This window comes from Lissotriton vulgaris, chromosome 5 (genome assembly GCF_964263255.1).
Source record: "Lissotriton vulgaris chromosome 5, aLisVul1.2, whole genome shotgun sequence".
Taxonomy (NCBI): Eukaryota; Metazoa; Chordata; class Amphibia; order Caudata; family Salamandridae; genus Lissotriton; species Lissotriton vulgaris.
In genome coordinates, this window is record NC_141693.1 from 156,066,711 (window position 1) to 156,092,622 (window position 25,912).

General features: G+C 43.1%; 1 protein-coding gene across 1 annotated transcript in view; it reads left to right on the plus strand.

The window, feature by feature from the left end:
• Nucleotides 1–17,998, plus strand: part of BRINP1 (BMP/retinoic acid inducible neural specific 1) — a 438,971-nt gene extending 420,973 nt beyond the window's left edge. Inside the window, exon 8 of the mRNA XM_086921092.1 lies at nucleotides 16,662–17,998. Coding sequence (XP_086777218.1) covers nucleotides 16,662–17,805 — 1,144 coding nt within the window. The 3' untranslated portion in view covers nucleotides 17,806–17,998. The remainder of the gene's footprint in view (nucleotides 1–16,661) is intronic.
• The last annotated feature ends 7,914 nt before the right edge of the window (nucleotides 17,999–25,912 follow it).

Below are 25,912 nucleotides of genomic sequence, written 5' to 3' on the forward strand. Positions count from 1 at the left end.
GCACTGTGAGCCTTCAGGCAAATGTAGACCAATGGTGCCTTTGGGAGCAATGTGCAAACTAGTAATTGTAGTTAAGGGAAGAGGAGTAAAACTGTATTGTGCGAGTATCTCGTTAATGGAAGTAAGTGCATTTATATTTAAGGTAGACAAATTACCTAATGCTGTGTCAACTGAACAAACGCACTGGACATAAAACAGAATGAAAAATAATAATGCTCATATAATGGAATAAAATTCAGTTTAGTGTTAGATAAAAGATGAAGGCAATCACTATGGCTATTTGCAGAAAGGTACTGCATATGCAAGAATCTGTAATGATGCAGTGCTCAAGTGATAGCTAACGTGACGAGACAATGTGAGATACAGTAAAGCACTTCTATCCAAAGATGGCGGTCGTGTACACCTACAACTCTCCGAGTCCGAGGGCAAAAAACCTCCAAGATGACTTCTGCGAGTAGTCGGAACTTTGAGGCACAAAACATAGCGGGGGACCCAACCAACAGGAGATGACTTGGAACAGGCCGTATTTCCCAGAAATCCTATACAGAGGAATCTGGTAGGAACAAGGAAGAGAAACATGGAGACACCAAGGCTGTCGCTCAACATGTCCCCAAGCAGAGGGCTGCTGTCCACGAGAGCACTGGCGGGCTTGCCGCCATGAGATAAGGGTGTGTTAGGCCTGTGGCAGCCGGTCAGTACCTCCATAGTCCCACTGGCTCCAGCAGGAGTTCACATTCCACCCACTGCTGAAGCTGGCCGTGGGCAGAGTGCTACAGCTTGTTTCCTTTGAATGGTTTTTTGACTGTATACCCAAGCTCATCCAAAATGGCTGCCATTGAAGCATATGAGTATATTCACACAGGTGTCTATCTACCAATTGGTTTTGTTATACTTTGTCAAAAACATTCAAAGATGAGCACTCATACTTGTGCATCATGCGTTGTGGCCTTCAAAACCAATAAAAGGCAGTTAAGCATGAGCACTTGCATAGACCACCATCTTAACATGTTTTTAAATACCATTTAAAGATGGGTGATACCTGCAGTGACCATGCAGGTTGAAGGTCGTAGTAGTGCCTGTGGAGCTGCCACCCTGGTAAAAGACAAACAAATATATATATTTCTTAAACAGAACACATTGGCCCATCAGTTCTTGCAACTGGAGGAGAGGACATTTTGTAACATATGCACATTGTGCAGAAGCAAACTTCCATCACTCTCTGTCAGGATTCTCCCTAACGCAAGATCTGCAGGAGTCCTAAAGTTACGAAAACGAAATTGGAGCCCAATCACTTCCTGGTCCGAAGCATGGAATTTGCGAAATTCCAAGATGGCGGACGGAACAAGGAAGTTAGCAGTCTAGTGTCTTAGAGTGTTTTAGAGCGAGTTCCGGTGAGGCGCGCGCTCTGTCAAAACTGCGCACTTCACCGCGTTTCTTGACGAAGACGGTTGATGAAATCTTAGCGAGTCATAGAAATCTTACCCAAGTGTTTAGTTTCAGAGTTAATGGTATCTGGGGAGTATGAAGTAACAGAAACAAAGTGCGTCTTTTCTAACGAGCTTGAACGTCGAGAAGCAGAAGAATCTTCTGACAGAAAAGCCACGTTTGAGAGTCTTCGTTGCTGTATTCCGTAGCGCAGTGTCAGCAGCGGGTTTGAGAGACTGCGCGAGTGAACCTCCGTGTCCCAGAGACTGCAGAGAATCGACGAGTCGGAAGAGGCCCGAACTTAAGGAGCTAAGTCACAAAAGAAATCATACTGTACTGTACACGTGTTAAGAATTATCATAGACTGAGCAATAAGAGGCAATGTTGTTATAGAGTGCACTCTAGTTAAAAACGCCAATGTGAACTTTCAAAACTTCAAGAGACAAGTTGTTGCATTTAGTGACTGCATATTAAGTCTAAGAATTACCAAGTATTAAGACGCTTTCCTGAAAGAATCTCATAAGCAGAAAAGATCTAGAGATACCTTACTGGGGAATTGAGATAAACAAGATTCCACCACAAGGGATATAAAACTGATACGCACCTTTAGAAGAAAGATCCTGAATACAAGGTCATGGAGTTGCTATTAGTGGTAGGTTAAACACCAACTTCCTTAATAAGGGTTAAAAAGGAAATTAGATAGAGTATTAATAAAAGTATTAATTTTCTTTCAGTGAGACGAAACACTAATAGGCAGCCCTGGTTAAGAAAACCTCTCAGAGGAATAGAAGAGAAGCAGGTCTACACAGTCCCTTGGGTATGTCACAAGGTCAATGAGAGATAAGAGAGTGCAGGGTTAAGAAAAGGTTTCATGGTGTCTTGTTTATGCTTAGTATTCACAGGAATCTTGTTGGGCAGACTAAAAGCCGGAAGAGGATATCGCTAGAATACCGAGGGACCAGGACCAGTCTCTTCTGTGCTTTATTTTCTTATGGTTATTTTCTCCACTTTTCCCCTTCCCTTTTTCTGATTGCTTGGAGTTACGATTACACTCTGACTCCGACTGATTGGAGAGAGGGAGTCGGAAAGTTAGCATCATCTGTTCCTGTGCAAGTCGACAAGAGAGAGATTCGTGGACTCTGACAGAGTGAAGTGCCCACGTTGTAAATTTGCACCCGAACAGAATGGTTGAAGGGGTTAATTTGCAGACCTTAGGGGCGGTATTAGATTCCATACAAAAAGAATTAGTGGCAGTTAGGCAAGAGAATCAAGGTTTGAGGCAAGAGGTGATAAATGCTAGAAAAGAGACGGCAGAGTTAGCACAAAGAATTAGACAACCACTTTCTGAAAGTAGAGAAACTCCCACCACGTCCACAGTGGAAACAAATAGGTTAACTACACAAGTGATACACTCATTGTCCCCAGTCATTCCCTTGGCAGCACCAGAGAGGTTTAGTGGAGACCCACAGAAGGCGCAAGTGTTCATCTCCCAATGTACCTTACATTTCATGTGTCGTCCTTCTGTCTTTCCCGATGCACAATCCAAAGTGGCTTTCGTCTTATCCTATCTGAGTGGAGATGCTGCCGCTTGGTCAATGCCCATCGTTTCTCGAGACGACCCTCTTCTACAGAATTATGACGAATTTAAGAAGGAATTTTTGCGTATATTTGATCGAAGGCGGATTTCCCAGGCAGTAGATAATGAGCTTCTGGAATTAAAACAGGGAAACAGAGACCTGGTGGCGTATCTGGCCCAATTTAATAAGTTGGTAATGGAAACTGACTGGCCAGAAAATAAGAGGACAGCCATTTTTTATCGAGGTCTACGAGATGAACTCAAAGATGGATTGGCGCAAATTCCTAACCGACCAACAGAGATATCGGCCCTCGTAGATTTGGTTCTTGAGTTAGATTTCCGGCAAGGAGAAAGACGAGGTGAGAGAAGACGAGAATTTCGAAGTACAGTGCCTCGATTTGATAGAGCCAAGCCGGAAGTTGGGAAGGTTGCAGAAGGAACCAATGGCCAAGAACCAATGCAAATAGGAACAATAAGAGGTCCACTTACTAACGAAGAAAAAGAGAAGAGACGAGCCAATAATCAGTGTATGTATTGTGGTTCGAGCGGTCATTTTGTGAGGAATTGTCCAAAGAAGCCAAGAGGAACATACAGGCCGAAGGAAAACTAGTTGCACCACCTGTAGAAGGAGTTGTACAGGTGGATGCGAGTCAAAATTCAACTCCACAAGAACACCAACTGGCCAATACCTTGCAATCGTCGTCCCCACATCTAGTGTTATCAATTACGATAAAGTTCCGTCAAGAAGTTCGAGAGAGAGTGATGGTAATGGTGGATTCTGGGGCGACAGGAAATTTTTGTGACAAGCGATTTGCCACCAAGATAGGTTTGAGAGCAATCTTAAAGGATAAAAGTGAACCAGTTAGAGCCATCGACGGGACAAATCTATCTTCGGGACCCATAGTCAGTCACACTGAAACGGTGCAGTTGATAAGAGAAGATGGACATCAAGAAGAAATCCAGTTTAACCTAATAGACGCACCTCAGTTCCAGCTAATCCTAGGACTTCCTTGGCTCACGGAGCATAATCCGACTGTAGATTGGGCAGCAAGAACTATAGAGATGTCTTCGGACTATTGCAAGAATTATTGTTTCGGAAACCAGAAGAAAAAAGACCAAGAAAATCCAGCTCAAGCACTGTGTTCCGCGAATGCAGTTGTGTGTGTAATCAACACCCAGTCCATTCCATCGCAATATCAAGATTTTGAAGATGTATTTGATGAGCAGGAAGCTGAGCAATTGCCACCTCATCGGGTATATGATTGCAAAATAGACTTTGAACCAGGAGCAAATATGCCATGTAGCAGAGTCTATGCCTTAACGGAAAAGGAGCATGAACATTTAAAAGAATACATACGCAAGTACCTGGCTAACGGGTTTATCCGACCCTCTCAATCTCCAGTATCCTCGCCTCTGTTTTTTGTGCCGAAGAAGGAAGAGGGCGAGTTACGAACTTGCATAGACTACCGCGCAATCAATCGGATCACTAAGAAGAATAGGTATCCACTCCCTCTCATCTCAGTTTTATTGGATCAGGTGAAAGGGGCCCAAATATTTACTAAACTGGATTTGAGAGGTGCCTATCATCTCATTCGAGTAAGAGCTGGTGATGAGTGGAAGACCGCTTTTAGGACTCGGTTTGGATTATTTGAATACCAAGTAATGCCCTATGGGCTATGCAACGCCCCAGCAGCATTCCAGCACTTTATCAATGATGTCCTTAGTGAATTCATAGACCAATGCGCTATCGTGTATATAGAAGATATTTTGATCTACTCTGCAAACACCCAGGAACATCAAGGTCAAGTGAGAAGAATTTTACAAAAATTGAGAGAGAACAAGTTGTTTGTTAAGTTGGAGAAATGTGCCTTTGATGTCACTGAAGTAGAGTTCTTGGGGTTTGTGATATCACCAGCCGGTATACACATGGATAAAAGAAAGATTCAAGCAGTCTTGGAGTGGAAGTCTCCAACCAGTGTGAAAGAAGTGCAAGCCTTCATTGGCTTCGCAAACTTTTATCGAAGATTTATCAGTGAATTTTCTCGACGAATCCTTCCTCTCACAAGGTTATTGAAAAAGGGGGTGCAGTTTCAGTGGACCAAGGAGGCGGAGTCAGCATTCAAGAGTTTGAAGGAAGAATTTACATCAGCTCCAATTCTTCTTCATGCGGATCCATCCGAGCCATTTTATGTGGAAACGGACGCCTCAGATCTGGCGGTAGGAGGAGTACTTTCTCAGAGAAATAAGAAGACGGGCCAATTACATCCGGTGGCCTATAGATCTAGGAAGTTGTCACCTGCTGAAGTCAATTATACAATCACAGAAAAGGAACTGCTGGCAATTAAGGACGCCTTTAAGGAATGGAGACATTATTTGATGGGAGCTCATCATGTTGTTACGGTGTTCACGGATCATCGGAATCTGAAGTTTTTAAAGTCTGCTCGGACCTTAACCCCAAGGCAACTTCGTTGGTCGCTATATTTCGCTGATTATGATTTTGTCATCACATTCAGACCAGGGGCGCAGAATGGCAAGGCGGATGCCTTGTCCCGGATGGGAACAGGAGAAGAAAAGAACCAAATTAAGACACAAGCGATCATCCCTGATTCCAAGATCATAGGTGTCGTGGAAACTCTGAGTGTGAAGGAACAGATAACTCGCGCCTTGTCTCCAGAGGACATGTTAGAATGGATTCAGCAGGAAGATGGCAGAGAAATATTGGATGGTCTACCTTACCACTCGGGAGCCTTGTACCTACCAACATCCGAATTGCAGAATCAGGTCATGAAGGAATGTCACGATCATTTACTGGCTGGACATAAGGGAGAGTTGAAGACTACGGATTTGGTGAAAAGAAGTTACTGGTGGCCACACATGAGTAAGGACATTGAGTCATACGTGAAAACTTGTGAAATATGTGCACAGGGAAAGTCAGAACGACAGGCTCCTAAGGGTTTGTTGCAGCCTTTACCCACTCCACCTAGTCCTTGGCACACAATCACTTTAGATTTAATTACAGAACTTCCTTCCTGTCAAGGTTACAACACCATTCTAGTAGTGGTAGATGCATACACCAAGATGGCGCACTTTGTAGCTATGAAAGGAATCCCAACGGCCAAACAGCTCGCTACTCATTTTAGTGAGCAGGTGGTGCGGTTACATGGCATACCTAAAATTGTTATTTCAGATCGTGGCACCCAGTTTGTCTCTCACTTCTGGAGAGTTTTCATGAAGGCTCTTGGAACTGAGACACGATTCTCCACAAGTTTCCATCCGGAAACGGATGGACAGACAGAACGGGTGAATCAAGAAGTGGAACAGTACTTGAGACTATTTACCTTAAAACAGGGTGGGGAATGGTTGGACTACTTGTGGGCTGCAGAATTCGCTCATAACAATGCCACAAATGTGTCCACGGGTTATTCACCGTTCTATTTGAACTATGGAAAACACCCGAATTTCTCCATGCTAGATGTTCCACTTCCAGTACCAGCAGTTCAGGACTTGGTGACTCATCTGTGTCAGGTACATGAGTCTGCATCAACACATTTAGAACAGGCCAAGAATAGATATAAGGGGTATGCTGACAGGAAAAGGAGAGATTCCCCACATTTGGAAATTGGAAGTGAGGTCTGGTTAAATACTAAGCACTTACGATTAAAAGGAAATAGAAAGTTCCAGCCAAGATTCATTGGTCCTTATCCTATTGCAGAACAGATTAACCCAGTCACCTATAGATTGACACTACCCACGAAACTCAAGGTACACCCAGTCTTCCATGTTTCGTTATTAAAAAAGGTAGCTCAGGGTTTGAGACAAGAAAGAGCTCCACCACCGATTCAGTTGGAAACGGGTGTGGAGTTTGAGGTAAAAGAAATTCTTGACTCCAAAATAGTGAGGGGAAACCTGTACTATTTGGTGGATTGGAAGGGCTATGGGCCAGAGGAGCGGTCTTGGGAGTTGGAGTCTGATGTCCATGCACCCAGGTTAGTAAGGCTTTTTCACCTGAGGTATCCAACCAAGCCCAGATGGGGAGGACCTTCCTTGGTGGGGGGTACTGTCAGGATTCTCCCTAACGCAAGATCTGCAGGAGTCCTAAAGTTACGAAAACGAAATTGGAGCCCAATCACTTCCTGGTCCGAAGCATGGAATTTGCGAAATTCCAAGATGGCGGACGGAACAAGGAAGTTAGCAGTCTAGTGTCTTAGAGTGTTTTAGAGCGAGTTCCGGTGAGGCGCGCGCTCTGTCAAAACTGCGCACTTCACCGCGTTTCTTGACGAAGACGGTTGATGAAATCTTAGCGAGTCATAGAAATCTTACCCAAGTGTTTAGTTTCAGAGTTAATGGTATCTGGGGAGTATGAAGTAACAGAAACAAAGTGCGTCTTTTCTAACGAGCTTGAACGTCGAGAAGCAGAAGAATCTTCTGACAGAAAAGCCACGTTTGAGAGTCTTCGTTGCTGTATTCCGTAGCGCAGTGTCAGCAGCGGGTTTGAGAGACTGCGCGAGTGAACCTCCGTGTCCCAGAGACTGCAGAGAATCGACGAGTCGGAAGAGGCCCGAACTTAAGGAGCTAAGTCACAAAAGAAATCATACTGTACTGTACACGTGTTAAGAATTATCATAGACTGAGCAATAAGAGGCAATGTTGTTATAGAGTGCACTCTAGTTAAAAACGCCAATGTGAACTTTCAAAACTTCAAGAGACAAGTTGTTGCATTTAGTGACTGCATATTAAGTCTAAGAATTACCAAGTATTAAGACGCTTTCCTGAAAGAATCTCATAAGCAGAAAAGATCTAGAGATACCTTACTGGGGAATTGAGATAAACAAGATTCCACCACAAGGGATATAAAACTGATACGCACCTTTAGAAGAAAGATCCTGAATACAAGGTCATGGAGTTGCTATTAGTGGTAGGTTAAACACCAACTTCCTTAATAAGGGTTAAAAAGGAAATTAGATAGAGTATTAATAAAAGTATTAATTTTCTTTCAGTGAGACGAAACACTAATAGGCAGCCCTGGTTAAGAAAACCTCTCAGAGGAATAGAAGAGAAGCAGGTCTACACAGTCCCTTGGGTATGTCACAAGGTCAATGAGAGATAAGAGAGTGCAGGGTTAAGAAAAGGTTTCATGGTGTCTTGTTTATGCTTAGTATTCACAGGAATCTTGTTGGGCAGACTAAAAGCCGGAAGAGGATATCGCTAGAATACCGAGGGACCAGGACCAGTCTCTTCTGTGCTTTATTTTCTTATGGTTATTTTCTCCACTTTTCCCCTTCCCTTTTTCTGATTGCTTGGAGTTACGATTACACTCTGACTTCGACTGATTGGAGAGAGGGAGTCGGAAAGTTAGCATCATCTGTTCCTGTGCAAGTCGACAAGAGAGAGATTCGTGGACTTTGACACTCTCAGAGAGGAGAGTCTGTGTCTCAGTGACCTCACCTGTTGCCCCATGCTGTAAACAATGGGGATAGAAGGAAAAGAAGAATGATTCAAGAGACTGATAGATGAAAATGACTGACTGAAAGCCCTTCTAGATGTGTGTATTGATATATTTTGGTGGGCGGTATCTCCACTTCAAGCCAATAGCGTTGGCTTTAATGTGCCAACACATGTAAGCGGAGACAAGCACAAATGTGTAGTTTTTGTGCTTCGTCAATGTGGCATCTCTCTTTCTGTGCTGTTCGACTGTCCTCTTGTTTTATAGGCAGCACTGCTTAAAAGCAGCCCTGCACTTTGGGGAGCAGACAAAGGGGCCAAGACATTTCATTCACAAACATTTTCCATCTGACACACTAACAATCACAACCATAGTCATAGATCTCTATACCCATTGAGCACACAAGCCAATCCTCAAAGTGTGCAAATTAGTGAGTTTCGCGTACTAAAAGTATCCAGTTAAAAACATCCATAACCATCTTACAGGCATATTTTTGTGAGTGTTTAAATCCTAGCCTCGCTTCAGCATCCTGGTGAATGTCCTTGTGCCAAAAAAGAATGTAACATGGTCAATGTCTGTTGTGACGTGCTTTTATGTCCTTGGGGAAGGTTTGGGCTGTGTAAAGCTGTCAAAAATAAAATGTTGATTCTGCCTGCCACTCTAACCTCATTCTCTAACAATTCAAAATAAAGATGCCAATCCAGTGTGAAACAGGAAAATCTCAGATCAATACTGGCTTCCCTGCTTGACCAAATTATGTGATCCTAGGCAAATACTTTAATTAATTAAATTCACAAAGTCTCCTTTGCGGAGATACAATATGAATTACTAAGGTGAATGCTTCCATGTGTTAAAGCTTTTTGATTTTTAAGATTCCTGATCTTTTTGTAACATGATGTTTGTTGCACGATTTACATGCCAAATATTTCCATGGCTCGGCTCGAGCACAGGCTCTTAGAGCCAGAGCCGAACCCTGCCTCTGCACCAACAGGGCTCTTCCTGTTAATTTGTCTACTCGCTCACCTCTATACCTCTAATTTTAGATTTAAATGAAACATTGCCTGTCACAATAAAAGACAAGACGATGTACCTCATATCTGACAAATTTTGACTTTGTGCATGTGTGACATTTCCATGGCTCCTGATTTTATTCTGTGTGATATTATGGCCTTTAAAGTAAATTAAAGAAGCTACCACTCTTCTGTCACTCATGCGAGGTATAATATTAACACAGCTCAGCTGTGGGAGTCTATGGGAATATCAAAAGTCCATTTCTCCACAACCCAGCCGCAGTGGCCCTCATTATGGAGTGCGTAAACAGATATTACCTCCTCGTTAGTCTTCCTCGCCCCCTGAGTTACATAGTGAGCTGAAGCTCACTATGTAACTCATGTGGCGAGGAAGACTATACTCGGAGTAATGAAGATTACCGGTAAGTAACCGGGGCATTACCTCCTCGTTAGTCTTCCTCGCCCCCTGAGTTACATAGTGAGCTTCAGCTCACTATGTAACTCATGTGGCGAGGAAGACTATACTCGGAGTAATGAAGATTACCGGTAAGTAACCGGGGCATCAACAGACACAGGGAGCCCATTGACAGTACTGCAGTGATACAATCTGCTCTTCCTTGACCCTCTCAGCAGAAGGCTTGAGACTTAGCAAGGATGTATTTATCGAGTTTGTTAGGGGCTGATTCACAGAACTAGCTTAAGACAAAATCCTAAACGTATTACTTTTGGTATTCACAGAAGTTAGGATTTTGTCTTAAGACAGACTTAAGACAGACTTAAGACAGAATCCTAACTTAAGTCTGTCTTAAGTCTGTCTTAAGACAAAATCCTAACTTCTGTGAATACCAAAAGTAGTAAGTTTAGGATTTTGTCTTAAGTTAGTTCTGTGAATCGGGCCCTCAGGGCCTACCATTCCCAAATTGATACCCCACGAATTCAACAACCATGAATATCCACTGTGATGTATCGATTTGAAAGATATATCTCTTTATCTGTATAAAATACTCCAAATATAATGGACACAAAGAGGACCAGAAGTATGTAGTTCGGACGAATCTTTAGTTATAACCCCATCCAGTTGAGACACACGTGGAAAGTTTGCACCAGCAGAAACAGTGAGCACATTGCCCTTCTATGTGTGCAATTTTAGCCTAAAAGGCAACCTTAGTCAAGGCATTTTCAGCACCATGGACACTGACTTGAGTGTTAAATATCCTTGAAGTATCCAAATGTTATCAACTAGAGAACTGGTTATTGTTAGATAGTCACAAAGGTGGACAAAGTGATAGAGCTTGTTGTTTATTGCATTCTAGAGCAAAGGGATGAATGTCTCTGTAAGTATGATAGGTCAGGAAACATTCAGTGGAACTAGGGCAAAAAACTCTATATCTCCATGACACAGGCAGGGATCTCAGGGCTGATTCACAAAGGTAAAGTGAGACGAAAGTCAAACTTTACTACTCGTAAATGCCCTTTGTGAATACTGGAAGCTGAAAAGTTTGACTTTCGGTATTCACAAACGGCATTTACAAGTAGTAAATGCTGTGAATACCAAAAGTCGTAAAGTTAGAATTTCGGGATTCACAAGGGGCATTTAAGAGTAGTAAATGACCTTGGTGAATGCCAAAAGCCGTAAAGTTAGACTTTCGTCTCACTTTACCTTTGTAAATCGGGCCCACATTTTTTAAAACACACTTCTTGACAGAGTGCATTCGCAAGCCCAAGGAGATCCTTATAACACCTAAAGGATTTACATTCAATTTATCACATTCCACAACTAGAAAAGAGCATTGTGGATGTTAATTGTAATAGAAAAAGAACACTGTCCAAAACATTTTGCAAAAAAAACCTTGTTTGTTCTTTAATCATTAAAGTCAGTAGGAACGACACAACTATTCACATTAATCTTTGTATGTATCACGTATCCTTATAGATACATTAAATAAATGCTATGTATTGCATTTTTATTTATGTGGCTGGTAGCTATCATACAGTGATACTTTTTGAATATGCTTCCCAAAAATGTATTTATTTTCTACATTCAATGAGGTAGCCACACAAATATAGACTTAAAATGGTCATTGTAAGTGCTTCTGTCCAACTAGCCTGGATTCTACTACGTGAGTCCATAATTGTTATGTTGTCAGCTCTTTAGTTTTTAGAAAAGAATTATAAACATTGGAACTGATTTTGGAGACTAGAAATAATGGACTGGGAACTGACAGCATACTATCTTTCAACACTTTGGGGCTGATCTGGAGTTTGTCTGATACTGGGAATCTTCCAAAAAGCAGCAAATGCCTTGTCCACCAAACATGCACCACCCCCCCCCCCCCACACTTGTTTGGGGGGAGTGTCTTGCTTTTGACAGACGGGATCTCTAAGTATGGGCAGTGGTCCTGTGCAAGAGATGGAGAGGCAATCTTTTTGCTGCTCTTGCAGGCCACTGGACAGTTCACCAACCTGCTAACTAATCGGGTAGATGGGTGGCATCCATCAACAAGCATTTGCAATGCAATAGGTCTCGCATTTACATGAGTTTAAACTATTGGCATTGTAAATGACAATGCGTTTTATTTGTGTTTTAAAAACCAAAACATATCTAACAGGCATTGTCATTTAAAATGGCAATAGCTCAAACTTGCGTTTGTGCGAGACCTATTGCAAATGGTAGGCATCACGACAACGGAAGGGAGGGAGGGCAGGGGTTAAAGAACTAGGCACCAACAACAGAAGGGAGGGTGGTGGGGTAAAGAAGGAACAGACAACGGGAGGGAGGGTGAGGTTGTAAAGAAGGCACCAAAGCAAGTCGTGCCTACAGAAAGAGAAAATGGACAAAGAAAATAGTGCTCACAGTCTAAATAACTCGAAGTAAAGAGGCCAGTCGCCATGGGAGGTGACAAATGAAGAGGAGGCAGTACTAAGGAGGGACTAACAAGACTATTTACGAATCATAAGCCAGTATTTTGGACGGACAATGGCACAAGCCAATGGCAAATATAGGCAGGGAGTGGGCATGGCTTCTATTTCCTACTCCAGTACAGCAGATCGCCAGTGCAGCGCATGCGCACTGGCTCAGGCTCGACCTAAAAAGTAGCAGGTATTCTTTCAGCAAAATTATGGCTCCCTGCTCTTGTTTCGGGTTTTGCACAACGGCAAAGTCTCTGCTGGTTCCACTGGCTGAAATCTTTGACCTATTGTCCGTTCCCCAAAGCACCATCACTCAATGTACGTAAGAACATCTGTCATATTTAGGGAGATCATTCTGACATACGTTCCCTGTTAGGCTGTACCAGGGAAAGCCTGGTGAACCCAATCCGGAAAAAAGAGGATGATCCACATAACGTGACCCAGGGAAATTCATTTCTTTTGTTTTTTGATAACAAGCTACCACTTTGCCAAGCAGGTGCATAAACATGGCTCCTGTGCAGCTGAGCTTCATCTATTCTAGACTGGTAAAGATCTCTATATATGGATCATGGCCCTCCGTAAGGGAGCAGTGGAGATTCCTTTGCATGCCAAACTCTAATTCACACTTTACTGAACACCTTTGCTGGCCCTGTATCTTGAATACAATTTTAATGAATCCCTTATGTGCCCTGCTCCCTAAAGTAAGAAAAAGGAAGCAAAAGATAAGTAAACTGTCCCCAAAGGAAAACACGGAGAAGAAAAATAAATGGATAAGATAAAGATTCAAGAAGTGTAGGGCGATGGAAGGAAGAAGCATTAAGTGAAATTAAACCTAGGCAAATTTTCAATTTATGAATCGCAGCATTTGACTGTGCCGGCAGCATGCCCATAAGAAAAAAGTGGGGCCATTGCACTTACTTTTTATTTTTTAACTAAGCACTGTTGATAATGATCCCAAGTACAAGGATATAATCCCAATCAAGGTGTTCCCACTTCAGAGACTTCTTTAAAAAATAGGGTAGGATATTGTACTGTTATACACTACCTGCTGTGCAGTGATGGCAAGATGGAATCCTACTTTTCTTATAAACTTCCCCAGCAACTTGGTTTTCCAATAATCCAGGTTGGATTTGTAGACTCGTTCAATTAGTTCTTGGATTTTTAACTTCTGCATAATTTCTTATGTCTTTTGTATTAAACATGTTGAATTGTGGGTCATGGCATACATATATTTTTTCTACCTTACCTTGAAAATGGGCCCTTGATTCATCATGACGCAGTGGTGCAGTCTTACAGACACGGATATGAATATTTTATTTTCGAATATGAAGCGGTACCTTGGGAACAAAACAGTGATAATGACGGAATACAATGTTTTGCCATTCGTTGGCATACAGAAGCTTCCATCACCGATATCTGAATTTTCTTTTCTCTAAAATGCCTTTATTTCTATAGCCTTAAACCTTCACTTCTTATTCACTCTCTTTTCATCATATTCAGTGAAATATTCATGAATTCCTTCCTTAAGCACCTCCAGCCATACTTTATTGCCTTAAATAATTAACATGCCTCTTTTCGAGGAATTGCTGCATACCTCTCTCATTTGTCCAACACTCAGTTGGTTTGATTGTTGCATCTGTCTCTTCAGTGACCCTCAGAGCCTCCTAGTTAAAGTGGGAAAAGGGGCCTTATGGCTTACCGATGATCGAAGTGCATCTCCCAGAGACCTGAATGAACACAACACAAAGACTCTCATTATGATGGCAGTGGGCCGGACCACCGACCGCTATCATATCAGGCAGGTGACCGTCCGGCAATGAGTCGGCGGTCCTGCCTGCCATATTACGATAAGACCACCTTTCAGTCAGTCGTAAAGTGCTCTTTTCTACTGTAGCTTGTGCTGCAACCCAGACAAAGGGCTGCAGCTCAAGCTGCAGTAGAAAAAGGCACATTGTGCACATTCATACACCGTGTGTCAGGCACCATGTAGTACCTGGCACACGGTGCATGGATGTGTGGGAGGGGCACTGCATGTGCCTCGCAGACCTTTTAGCGGTGGCCTACTGGGGACTTGGGCCCTGCTTGGTCCCCCAAAGTCTCTTTCCATCTGCCTTTCCAAGAAGCCGGTCGCTGTGAAAGCCTAAAGGTTTGCCAACTCGTACCATGTTTGGTGCACCCACTCGAAAACGTTTTGGTTTAAAATATTAAACTTCCAAAGTAGGAATTTGTTATTGAAAAAACAAGTGAAATAAATGGTTTTGGGCTCAGTCAAATTCCTCCAAGGGTATCAGGTGCATTGATATTTTGAAGGGGCCATTAAGTGATTTGCCTGCCGGGACTACCATGCCTCACATGTTGGTCCATTGCGGGACAATCTAGGGGGTACATTTATGAGCCCTTGCGTCACTTTTGCGCCTCCGGTGCGTCACTTTTGTGACGCACCAGCAGGGTACAAAATGCTCCATGTTGCATCATATTTACAAGTGACGCATCTAGGTAGGTGCATCACTTTGTAAACCCCTGCGCCACATTATACCTGCGCCATGTATAATATATGCAGGGTGGGCATTTTGACGCAAGAAAACCTTGCAGAAGTGACGCAGTGAAATGTATGAGATTTCACTGTGTCACTTCTAGGATACGAATGCGTCAATTTCTTACGTCTGCTTCACAGCAGGTGTAGGACTAACGCAGGCACATTTGAAATGGGACTTGCCCATGTGAAATGACCCATTGATAGAGTTGCGTCACTTTCGCGACACACTCCAACAATTCATCCTTTTTGCGCCTACAGACACGTCAGAAATACTGACGTATCTGTAACTCCTTGCGACATAATGCATCATACTGTAAATATGACGCATCCAGCATGTCGCAAGGAGGGCGCAATGAAAAGTGACGCATCACTATTTTCACGCAGCGATGCATCACTTTTCATCAATGAGGCCCTTAGTAAATAGCTTCCTGCCCTATATGGAATGTGGCAACCATCGCTATGGCCTGGCATTCCAGTGGTGGAAAGCGCATCACGTGAAGATTTTCTGACAGCAAAAACAAACAGACTCTCCTGTCAAAAATCCTGTGGCTCCACCAAATGCAAATGTGGGAAGGAAAGTGCAAACTTGGATGGGCATGGGTGATCTTCGAATCTGTTCATTCACTGCACAAAATCATAAATGAGGGTCTTGCTACTTCCTTTCTCTTTCTATGGCTGTTCCTTACATTACCCTTTTAACACAACAGTTCACATTTAATGAAATGCCTTAGTGTTGCATAATAATGAATATTATTCACTGCTCCATTTTGAATGAACTAGATAAATAATTAAGTACTTTGGGGAATATTTGTGGGAACTGTGGCACGGGGAAACACAGTAAGTTACCTTGCTGCACTGCCCTGCATCACAGGGAAAGGGCAGAAATGCACTTTATTTATCCAATACGGTGCGTTTCTGTCCTTTCCCCTGCACTGGCGCCTTTCATCAGCCTAGCACCAACACAGGCATCTTTGCACCATGTGTTGTACGCAGGATTGTTTTTGTGCAGAAAGGGCACCTTCCTGAACAAAAACAACTCATAGAGGTGTTTTCCTCTTTCTGTGTCTGCTGCAGAATGCAGCACAACTAGAAAGAGCTAAAAACAAGGAGAAATAAAGATATTTATCCTTGTTACACCTCACCTAGGGAGATGTATCCGTTAGGTGCATTTCAAGGTTGATCAGGTTGGGTAAATCTGGGAATGTGTCAAAAACTATGGGATGGGCGTGGGAACACCCACCGCAATGCCCATGGGACACCTCCCTTGCGCAGAGTATTGCAAAGCAGTGATTTGCACTGTGTTGCATTACTCCAAATATATGGAGTCATTCAAAGCAACAGAAAGTGGCTTTACCTGGCTTTATAAATATTACTTAGAACTTTGCGTCGTGCATGTACCATGTTGTGTGGTGAAGCATGATGCAAGACCCTCGTTAATATCCCCCCTGTTTGTTACTGGATTTAAGGACATAGGATTCTGTTTTGATTTTTACACTTATCTGTTTTTCATTCTTTCCTCCATTCTTTCCTTCTCATACTCCAGAATGTCTCTATATTATTTAGCTATTTAGTCTGTCTGAAAATTCTTTGCTACTTCTGTTTTTTGTTTTACTATTTTGACAATTTTTGTCATTTTTTTGCCTTGTAATATTCTTTTGTATTTACCCATCATGCTTTATAATGGTGTTTTCTTTCACAGTTCTCTCCCCAACTCTTGCAGTATTGGACTTAAATCTATGTTCTTTTCGTTCTTTTCCTCAGGACCATCCAGCAGTGGCTGACTCGAGTGCAGTCTCTCCTGTACTGCAATGAAAATGGTTTCTGGGGCACATTCCTGGAGAGCCAGAGGAGTTGTGTCTGCCACAGCAGCACCAGCCTCTGCCAGCGACCAATCCCCTGCATCATCGGTGGCAACAACAGCTGTGCTATGTGCAGCTTGGCCAACATCTCCCTATGTGGTTCCTGCAACAAAGGCTACAAGCTGTACCGAGGCCGCTGCGAACCGCAGAATGTAGACTCCGAGCGCAGTGAGCAGTTTATCAGCTTTGAGACTGACCTGGACTTTCAAGACTTGGAGCTCAAGTACTTGCTCCAGAAAATGGACTCACGGCTCAACATCCATACCACCTTCATCAGCAATGAGATTCGTCTTGATACCTTTTTTGATCCGCGCTTGCGCAAGCGTATGTCTCTCACCCTCAAAAGCAACAAGAACCGAATGGACTACATCCACATGGTCATTGGCATCTCCATGCGGATCTGCCAGGTCAGGAACAGCAGCCTGGATCCCATGTTCTTTGTCTATGTTAATCCCTTCAGCGGTAGTCACTCGGAGGGCTGGAACATGCCCTTCGGAGAGCACGGCTACCCGCGATGGGAGAAGATGCGCCTGCAGAGCAGCCAGTGCTACAACTGGACTCTGCTCCTAGGCAATCGTTGGAAAACCTTCTTTGAGACTGTCCATATCTACCTACGTAGCCGGACCCGCCTACCTACCGTGCTGCGCAACGAGACCACTGGTCAGGGCCCAGTGGACTTGTCTGATCCTGCCAAGCGCCAGTTCTATATCAAGATCTCCGACGTGCAGGTGTACGGGTACAGTCTGCGTTTCAATGCAGACCTGCTGCGCAGTGCCGTGCAGCAGGTCAACCAGTCATACACACAGGGTGGTCAGTTCTATTCCTCCTCCTCGGTCATGCTGCTGCTCCTGGATATTCGGGACCGAATCAACAGACTGGCTCCCCCGGTAGCTCCAGGGAAACCTCAGCTGGACTTGTTCTCGTGTATGCTCAAGCACCGGCTGAAGCTGACGAACAGTGAGATCATTCGGGTGAACCATGCCCTAGACCTGTACAACACCGAGATCCTGAAACAGTCTGACCAGATGACAGCCAAGCTATGCTAACACCAGCACTGAGACAATCCACAACAATTTCTTGTCCTGTACATGACAATTTGTAAAATGTAATTAAAATATAAAAAAGTGAGAGGGATGAAAACCTTTTGGGGAGGGGGAACTAAAGAATTCTAGCAGCTGTATAAAAACTGTTGGGCATGTTTGTTGTTTCTTTACTCAACCATAAAAAATGCTCACACCATCTGTGTGCCCTTCCTTTGATTGAAATGTTGGTTTGCAGGTCTTTGTTCAATGCATGAAAGTCAAATGCAAGCAGAGAGTCTGGGCTCAACCACAGGTCAACTGAAATTCAAATCAATCCTATAGGGTTCTGCCATTGGTATGATCTCTCAAGAACTGCATGGTGGCTAATTTAGATTTTAAAAATGGCCTTGGTTAGTGGCTTAGATTGATACTTAGCAATCTTCAAGCCGGCTGCTATAACAAAAACGTAAATTGATTATGGGTACTTGGTGAAAAAGTGAGACAAAGAGAAAGACACACATAGCGAGAGAGAGAACTGTGTCATTTTAAGCAGCAAATATACCTTTGATTAACAAGCTATGCAACCATCCAGCCAACAAACACGTTTTGCTGAACTATTTAGGTTGTGACTTATTCAACATAGGTGAGACTTTGCACTTGTCTAGACGGGAACAAACCATCCAAGCCAAGGGCTTTTTGTAACTTAAGACCCATATTCGGGTTTTGGCTGAAATCTCACCTTTCCTACGAAAACAGAATTTCTGCCATCCCTGTCTTTCCGGTCTATTTCCATCTGCAAAAAATTCAGATATACACATACTCAGACTACAAGCCAGGTTTTAGGGAAAAAAGCGTACAAAAATAGAGCTGTAATAATATTTTCACCACGTCATTCCCCATTGCAGATGGGAAACTCAGAATTCCCTTGATTCTGAAGTGGTAATACCATTCAGTATGTAGAAAACCAAGGGGCATATTCACAAGTGAAGTGGCATAGTGAGACGTTAGCCTTCCTGGTTTAACACTTCACTCCGTCACTTCAGAAACGCAGGTCTGCACCATATTTACAAGAAAATGGTGCAGCCCTTTGTTTCCCCCTGCGTTGGCACAACACTCAGCAGCCTAGTGCCAACGCAGACACCCTTGCACCATAGTGCAAGGGTGTCTGTGTGCAAGGGAAGATTGTTTATGTACAGGAAGCTCCCCCTTCCTGCACTTAAACAATCTTGAAATGCCATTTTGTAACTTCTAAATGTGCTGCTTCCTGTACATAAACAATCATTGGCATTTTGCTGTTTTATTGTGTTTGCAGCACAACGCAGCACACACGAAAGGAGCAAAACACGAGGGCGAAATTAAACATTTCTCCTTGTTGCGCCAGGGTAAGATCATGTTTTCCCTGGTCTTAATTCTGGTGCTGCCTCCTATTTATACCTCCCTTGTAAATAAGGGGCAGCGTCAGAATCAATGGGTGTTGCAGTGGAATGCCTGCAGCAACACCAATTGCCCTCCCCTTTCACTGTAAGTATACTGTAAATATACAAGTGATTCGCACTTAATGAGAAACTGTCAAAGCCCTTGTCGTAGCTAGCTCTAAAGTGATTCTGTAAAGGACCACACAGTACTACACAGGCTGAAGGCGCGATGTGCCTTCAGGATTGGTCCTATTTTGTTTAAATACCACGGGACTCTGCAGCCATCAGAGATTACCAGGTCAGTGTTATGTTTTCTTTATTCCTTCAACACTGGGACCTTAAATATAGGGCACCAAATACCCAGTCCTGGCCGCCACTAAACAGTACTTTCGCTCATCAAACAAGGTGTGGAATTTAGGGGCAAGAAAGTGTTGAACTATAATTTTTCTAGTGTCGAGTTCTAGAAACTTGTAAACATGTTTCATCTTATTTGAAATGCTTATCCAGCAATGTCATTCCCAGTGATGCAACACATTTCTTGCGCTCTCTTGAACACAGCATGAGTTCTGTGTCTCAGAATTCAGCACGGTTTTTGGCACCATCCTTCTCACACTGAACATTCTCTTACTCCACCTGGTCAAAAAAGTCTGAACAAATAGGGGTTACAGATTGTATTTTCATGTGCGGCCAAGTTATTGTAAACAAGCTTTGACAATGCTAAAATGTATAGCTTTTATATGAAAGTGCTTTTTTAGTTACTAGTGAATTTAGATACTTAGGCCAAATTCATAAAACTTTCACACAAAGCAACAAGAAACGTGAAAGAGAGAGCATTTACCACATTTAACATTATGTGGTGCAATCCTGTCCCCTCCAATGTGCTGCTTTGCGTCAATGCAGGCACCCCAGCACCTTCCCCTGCACCTTCCCCTGCACCTTCCAGCGCAAAAAAAAATGTGAGGCTTTTTCCTCTTTCTATATGTGCTATATGAATATGCTGCACTTGTCGGAAGAGGAAAAAATTAGGAGAAATCAACATTCTTCTCATTACGCCCTCCCCACTCCCTGAGGAGGCATAGCATTTTTACACTTTCCCAGATCTACCACTATCTAAGACTGCATTAAAATCCATGGGTGGATGTGTTGGAATACCTCCATGGCACAGAGTAATGCAAGAAGGGGACTTGCGCTGCCTTGCGTTTCTCCAAATGTACCAAGCACCGCAGGGCCATACAAGGTTGCCCGGCATTGTTTGGTAATTCTGACTTTTGTGTTTTGTTGACCTTGTGTTACCTTGCGTGATGCAAGGGCAATGCAACACAGTGAAAAATCTGTTCCTTACTACCTCATTGTACATGCAGTCTGCTACTCATCCTTGTGGTCTTGCATCCATTCATCCACCTGCTGACTTAGTCATACATGAATCCGCACACCCTTCCACAATAAAACACATACGTACTGATAAACCATAAACAACGTAAAAGACTAAAAGTAGAAAAGAGAAAAATGCTATCCGATAACCAGGGCAGGAAAATCCTTGCAATGTAATTTTTTTTTTTATTATTAAATATAGCACTGAGTTACCATCTGGGAATAACATTGTGTATAGTGATACATTAGAGTACCATTCCAAGAAGGCTGATTTGTTGCTTCTAATTGTGGTATCTATCTTGGAGCAATAAACAATACTTAAACTATGGGCAACACCCTTCAATAGAAGCATCTTGTTTAGAAACAGTTGCCAAGCAGGACTGATGCACTCTAGATGAAATGAGTAGTAAATGAGCGAGCATTGTTTAGAGAGCTACCGGGTGCTCCAAAATATTCCCCAAACAAAATATAAAAAACAGAAGGAAATTAAAGATGGGGATCCACAAAAGGAGCAAATTCAAAAAGTAGGGGTGGGCGGAACTCGCATGGTTTTACTCTGCGGAAGTACATACAAACTCACCTCTAGTATTTGTGTGATTTTGGGCAAGTAGCTGTCTGCTCTAAAATGCATTATTCATAAACTGGGGCATCACTCCTTGCTTCTCTCGGCACGCTTAGCACAAGATTATCTTGTATCTGAATGAACTTTGAGCATTAGGGCAATGTTGATTACCTCTCCCTCGGATACCGTTTGTGATTTAAGTTGTGGGCCCCTCTCTACAGTCTCCTTCCTAAACTGGTAGCCCATTATTATTTTACATGTCCTATGATATTCAGGGCAGATAAAGATTCCACCCTCCCTGGGCCTTTGCTTATGCTGGGCTGCGTCCACAAACCAGCAAGTTAAAGTTTGCACAGTGGTAGATAGACCCGTCTCAAATACTTTACTAACATGTGACTGTTTCATTAGTATTAAACTATATTTGTAACTACTGACAAACAGAATACAAACAGGGCACAATAACATACTTACCGAGCACAACGGGGGTCCTCCAGGGCAGACGGATGCCCCAAGTCCACCGGTGGCAGCAGCATTAACACCGCAAGCAGAAGAATGTGCGGTAGCCACCCACAAATAAACCACCTTAGTCCAAGGTCGGGTACTGAAAGGACCGCGTGAGCGTAAGGGCCAATCACAGGCTGCAGACACGCGAAACAGACAGAATCAACAGCACGGCGAGAGACGGCGCTTCCTCCTCTGCTTGAAAGTCTACCATTCATAAGTGAGCTCTGGTGGGGACTACAGTAACCATGATGCATTGGGGGATGTCAAGCCCATTTTCATGTGGTACAAAACTGAGAGTAATTCATAATAGTTTGTGTGTCCCCATTAGGTTTACGGTTCTAATGCCATAGGCATGTGGTACACCAGGTGAAGTCTGGTAGAATGTTCAGTGTTGGGGCAAAAAAGGAATGTGTCAGTCAGCCCGAGCACTCACTACCCAAACACTCAAAACGGCTGTTTTCCTTCATTCTACAGTAATTTTGAAGGTATATTAAGTGGCATCCTAATGATATGTGATTTTATAGAGATTTAGTACTGATTATTTCCACCGGTGGAGTGGCAAACTTTATTAGTAATTCAGCGCTACAAAAGTAACGCAGAATTATTAAATTCCTCCAATTCTGTCAGCATAATTAAAAATTCCACCTACCCCTAAAGAAAAGGGATTTGTGCTCAAGTCCTGGCACTGAAGCTCACTCATTCTTTTGCTGGATGTGAACATTGGTCAGTCAAACTGCTGCCAATCAAGAGGCGATGTAGCCAATGGCTGAACTGAGCCCCATGCTGTATGCAGTTATGGGCAGAAACGGAACGTGAATGACACTGAAGCAGACCAATGGCTGAAGAGAGCTGATTGGAAGTACCTCTATGTACGTATATGCATGCATGTGATTTTATGTGGGGGGGGGTTTATAACAAGAGCCCGACGGGCATCTAAGGCTGTCAGATTAGATTTAAAATTTAATTATAATAGTAATAATGATCCTTTAATACACAGACAATTAAAGGCTATATATAAAATTACAAACATGTGGGAAAACAGTTAGCAAAACTATATAAAACTCCTCCTACAAGACTGACAAGGATTCCCAAATTCATGTTTTCTGTGCTTATGGCTACTATTCTAATCTGTGAGATTCCATGCAACAAAGTACCCGTGTACAGCGTTTAGCACAGTGTAATTACAATTCCCTGTTAAAAATCTATTTGGTTTAATATGTTTTGACTATAAATAGGTTAGCCGTATTGTTTTTATTTAACTTGTTAAAGTAAACAGGTCAGACATATGGCATCTGACTTAGCTTTCCCCAATGTACTAATGAGGCCTATAGCCTTTATCATTTGCTTGTGACCATAACACACTGAGGTCTACTGAACATAACCTTTCCCATAAATCAACCCTTGACATATGGGCATAAAACTACAAATGTGTATAGAATTACAGTTCTTCAAACATTACACCTCCACTCCAAATTGGGCGTAGCTGGGATTCTCACAGTGAAAATCTTCTACTCCATTGGATTGTCAGAGAGTGTAAACAACACAAACCCCTTGCCTACTATGGCAGGCAAGTGGCTGTTTATCAAAATACCAGTCTACAGGCTTTTATGCAGCGTAATACCAATACACCTTTAAAGGAGTATAGACTTTAAAATATTTACAGACGTGTTGTAACATTTCATTACCTGTTTCATCTGACTTCCATTTTACCAATATTCCAATCATGTCTGTAGCTTTATTGATTGGCTGGCTGTCATCATAACAACTCTAGCCTGCGGAATTGAATGAAGGCTGTCCCACAATGTAACCATCAGCATAGTCATACAATTACAAAATTGAGCAAAATACTCCCCCTCTTCAGTGAGGCATCATAGGGATTCTCAAAGTGCAAATCCTTTATCCCAGCACAGAGTAACCAAAACCAAAATGCTTGTGTACTACGATAATCGGCGAGAGTCCTTGTAGCAGAATACTCCTGCACAGGGTTTATTTCAGTGTAATAACAATCCATCTTTTACAAAAACTGATCCGACCCATGAAATATGTCAAATGTCACCACTGGCTTGTCACCATAACCAAGTAAGGCCTACTGCATTGAGAATAAACTTATTAACAGGCAATAAAACACTTTATCATCAGTGTGCATGTGCAACTTCTGCCCAGTCAAATGGAGTATTTAAAGAAATTAGCATGTAGGAGGAGCCACAACACCTCTCCAGTGGTGGTTCTTAAAGCTAATTTTCTGTCAACCCCATATGGTCCAGATAAGGATTTAGGAAAACGCACTAGTTACTGGGATGAATATTTATTTTAACCTTACTCTGTGTTCTATATGTCACTGTCACAACACTCTTGGGCCTAGATTTGAAAAACTGTCACGCAGCCTCCAAGAATGTTACTCTGCATTCCTTGACAGAGAGAGAGCAGGAGATCAACATATGTACAGAGATATGGCACTCTTCTCCCCTCTCCCTAGCGCCGGTGCAGAATTTTCTTGAGGAGCGCCACGCACACACCTTAGCGAAATAGTGCAAGGGTGTGTGCATGACTCTAGAATAGATTTTGTACTGGAAAGTTTCCCTTTTCGTACAAAATACTATGCTTAGACTTAATTTAAAACTTTTCCTAAAAGAAAGGAGAAATGAAAAGACTTTTCCTTTTGACCCCTCCTTTCAAATGGAGTTCATTTTTGGCACAAACCCCTGTCTACTAGTGTTAGTAATAACCATGGGCGGGCAACTTCGCTACGTCCACGAAGTGGGTGTAGTGTTGCCTACTTCGCCCTTTGCAAAGTAGGTGACGCAGGCAACACTACGCCCACTCCTTGGGGGTAGCGAAGTTGCCCGCCACCCGCCTCCCTCCGCCCTCCCAAACATACCTAATTTAATTAAATGGGCACAAAAAAATAAATAAAATACACTTACCTTGTCTGCGGCGTCCCGGGGCTCCCTCTGCTTGTTCATGGCGCCGTCTGCTAACCAATGTGCATGCGCGGCCGCCCGCGCATGCGCATTGGTTAGCAGACAGCGCCGTGAACGAGCAGAGGGAGCCCCGGGACGCCGCGGACAAGGTAAGTGCATTTTTTAAAATTTTTCTTTGCCCATTTAATTAAATTAGGTATCTAGGGGAGGGGGGCATGCGGCGCGTAGTGGGGTTACGCGAAGTGCGCAGGTGGGCGTAGTTTCTCACCCACTTTGCGTAGCTTCGCGTAGCCCCACTACGCACACTACGCCCAGGGTTAGTTAGTAGATAGGGGGTTGCGTCAAAAAGCATCTGTGGTTACATGGGAAAACCCATGTACCACCCATGTAACGGCCCCTTGACGCTAAGTAATGCAAAGCAGAGCTTCACACTGCTTTGTGTTACTTTTATGCTACTTCCCAACGCAAAGCAAGTTTTGCGCTATAAAGTAAACAACAAAAGAAACATTTAATGCTTGTTTGCCTCACTTTTGTGACACCAACCCACGCAACATGTTTGAAAATCTACCCCTAGGTTTTATAGCACTTGCAGCTTCTCATGTCCTGTGTATTGTATGTATTGTCTCAGGATCTTTAGGGTGGTGACTTAATGAAAGTTGATTATCTTAATTACATTAGATTTGATTAGGTACTCCCTCTGGAAAACAAATGTAAATCTACTGCCATTGGTTTATACCTATGTTTTGAGTAAGTTTGTAATTCGTGCAAATTCTTGTAAATATATACTTTACTCAAGTGGAAAACGGAGCAGACTGATCCAGTGCCGGCTGGCATGTACGGAGGAGTGGTGTGGCGGGAGGAAGAAAAATAAAAGTAAAAAATAAATTGCACTTACCTTCCTGATGCCACGTCCTCCTAGCTTAAGTCTTCTACCGACAGACAGGTAGGCTCCAACGCAGGATCCAGGAAACTGCAATAACCAATCCTGGTGCTGCTCTTATGCAGCATGAAAGAAGCGCCAGGATTGGAGGGAGCTACTGAGTGCACTGGAGCCCTATGCTGTCCTAGACAGCTGGGTTAGAGAGGTTTAAAATGCACATGTCTGGCTGGCCTTTGCAAGACTGCCAGCCAAAGCGACATGAGCACTTTCAACTTAAAGTGCCCTGCCCATTCCTGCTTTCTTCTGCTGCCTGACTGTCAGCAGCTGAAACCTACCCCTCCCCTTCTGCCTGGGCTCAGGACAGGGTAATGAAAAATAAAATGGTAATAAATGAACTTTAGTTCCATTTTATTTTTCCATCTCTGGTGACAGTTTAGTTAGTGGGGCAACACTCCTCCATCTTAATGGAAGGGCCGCC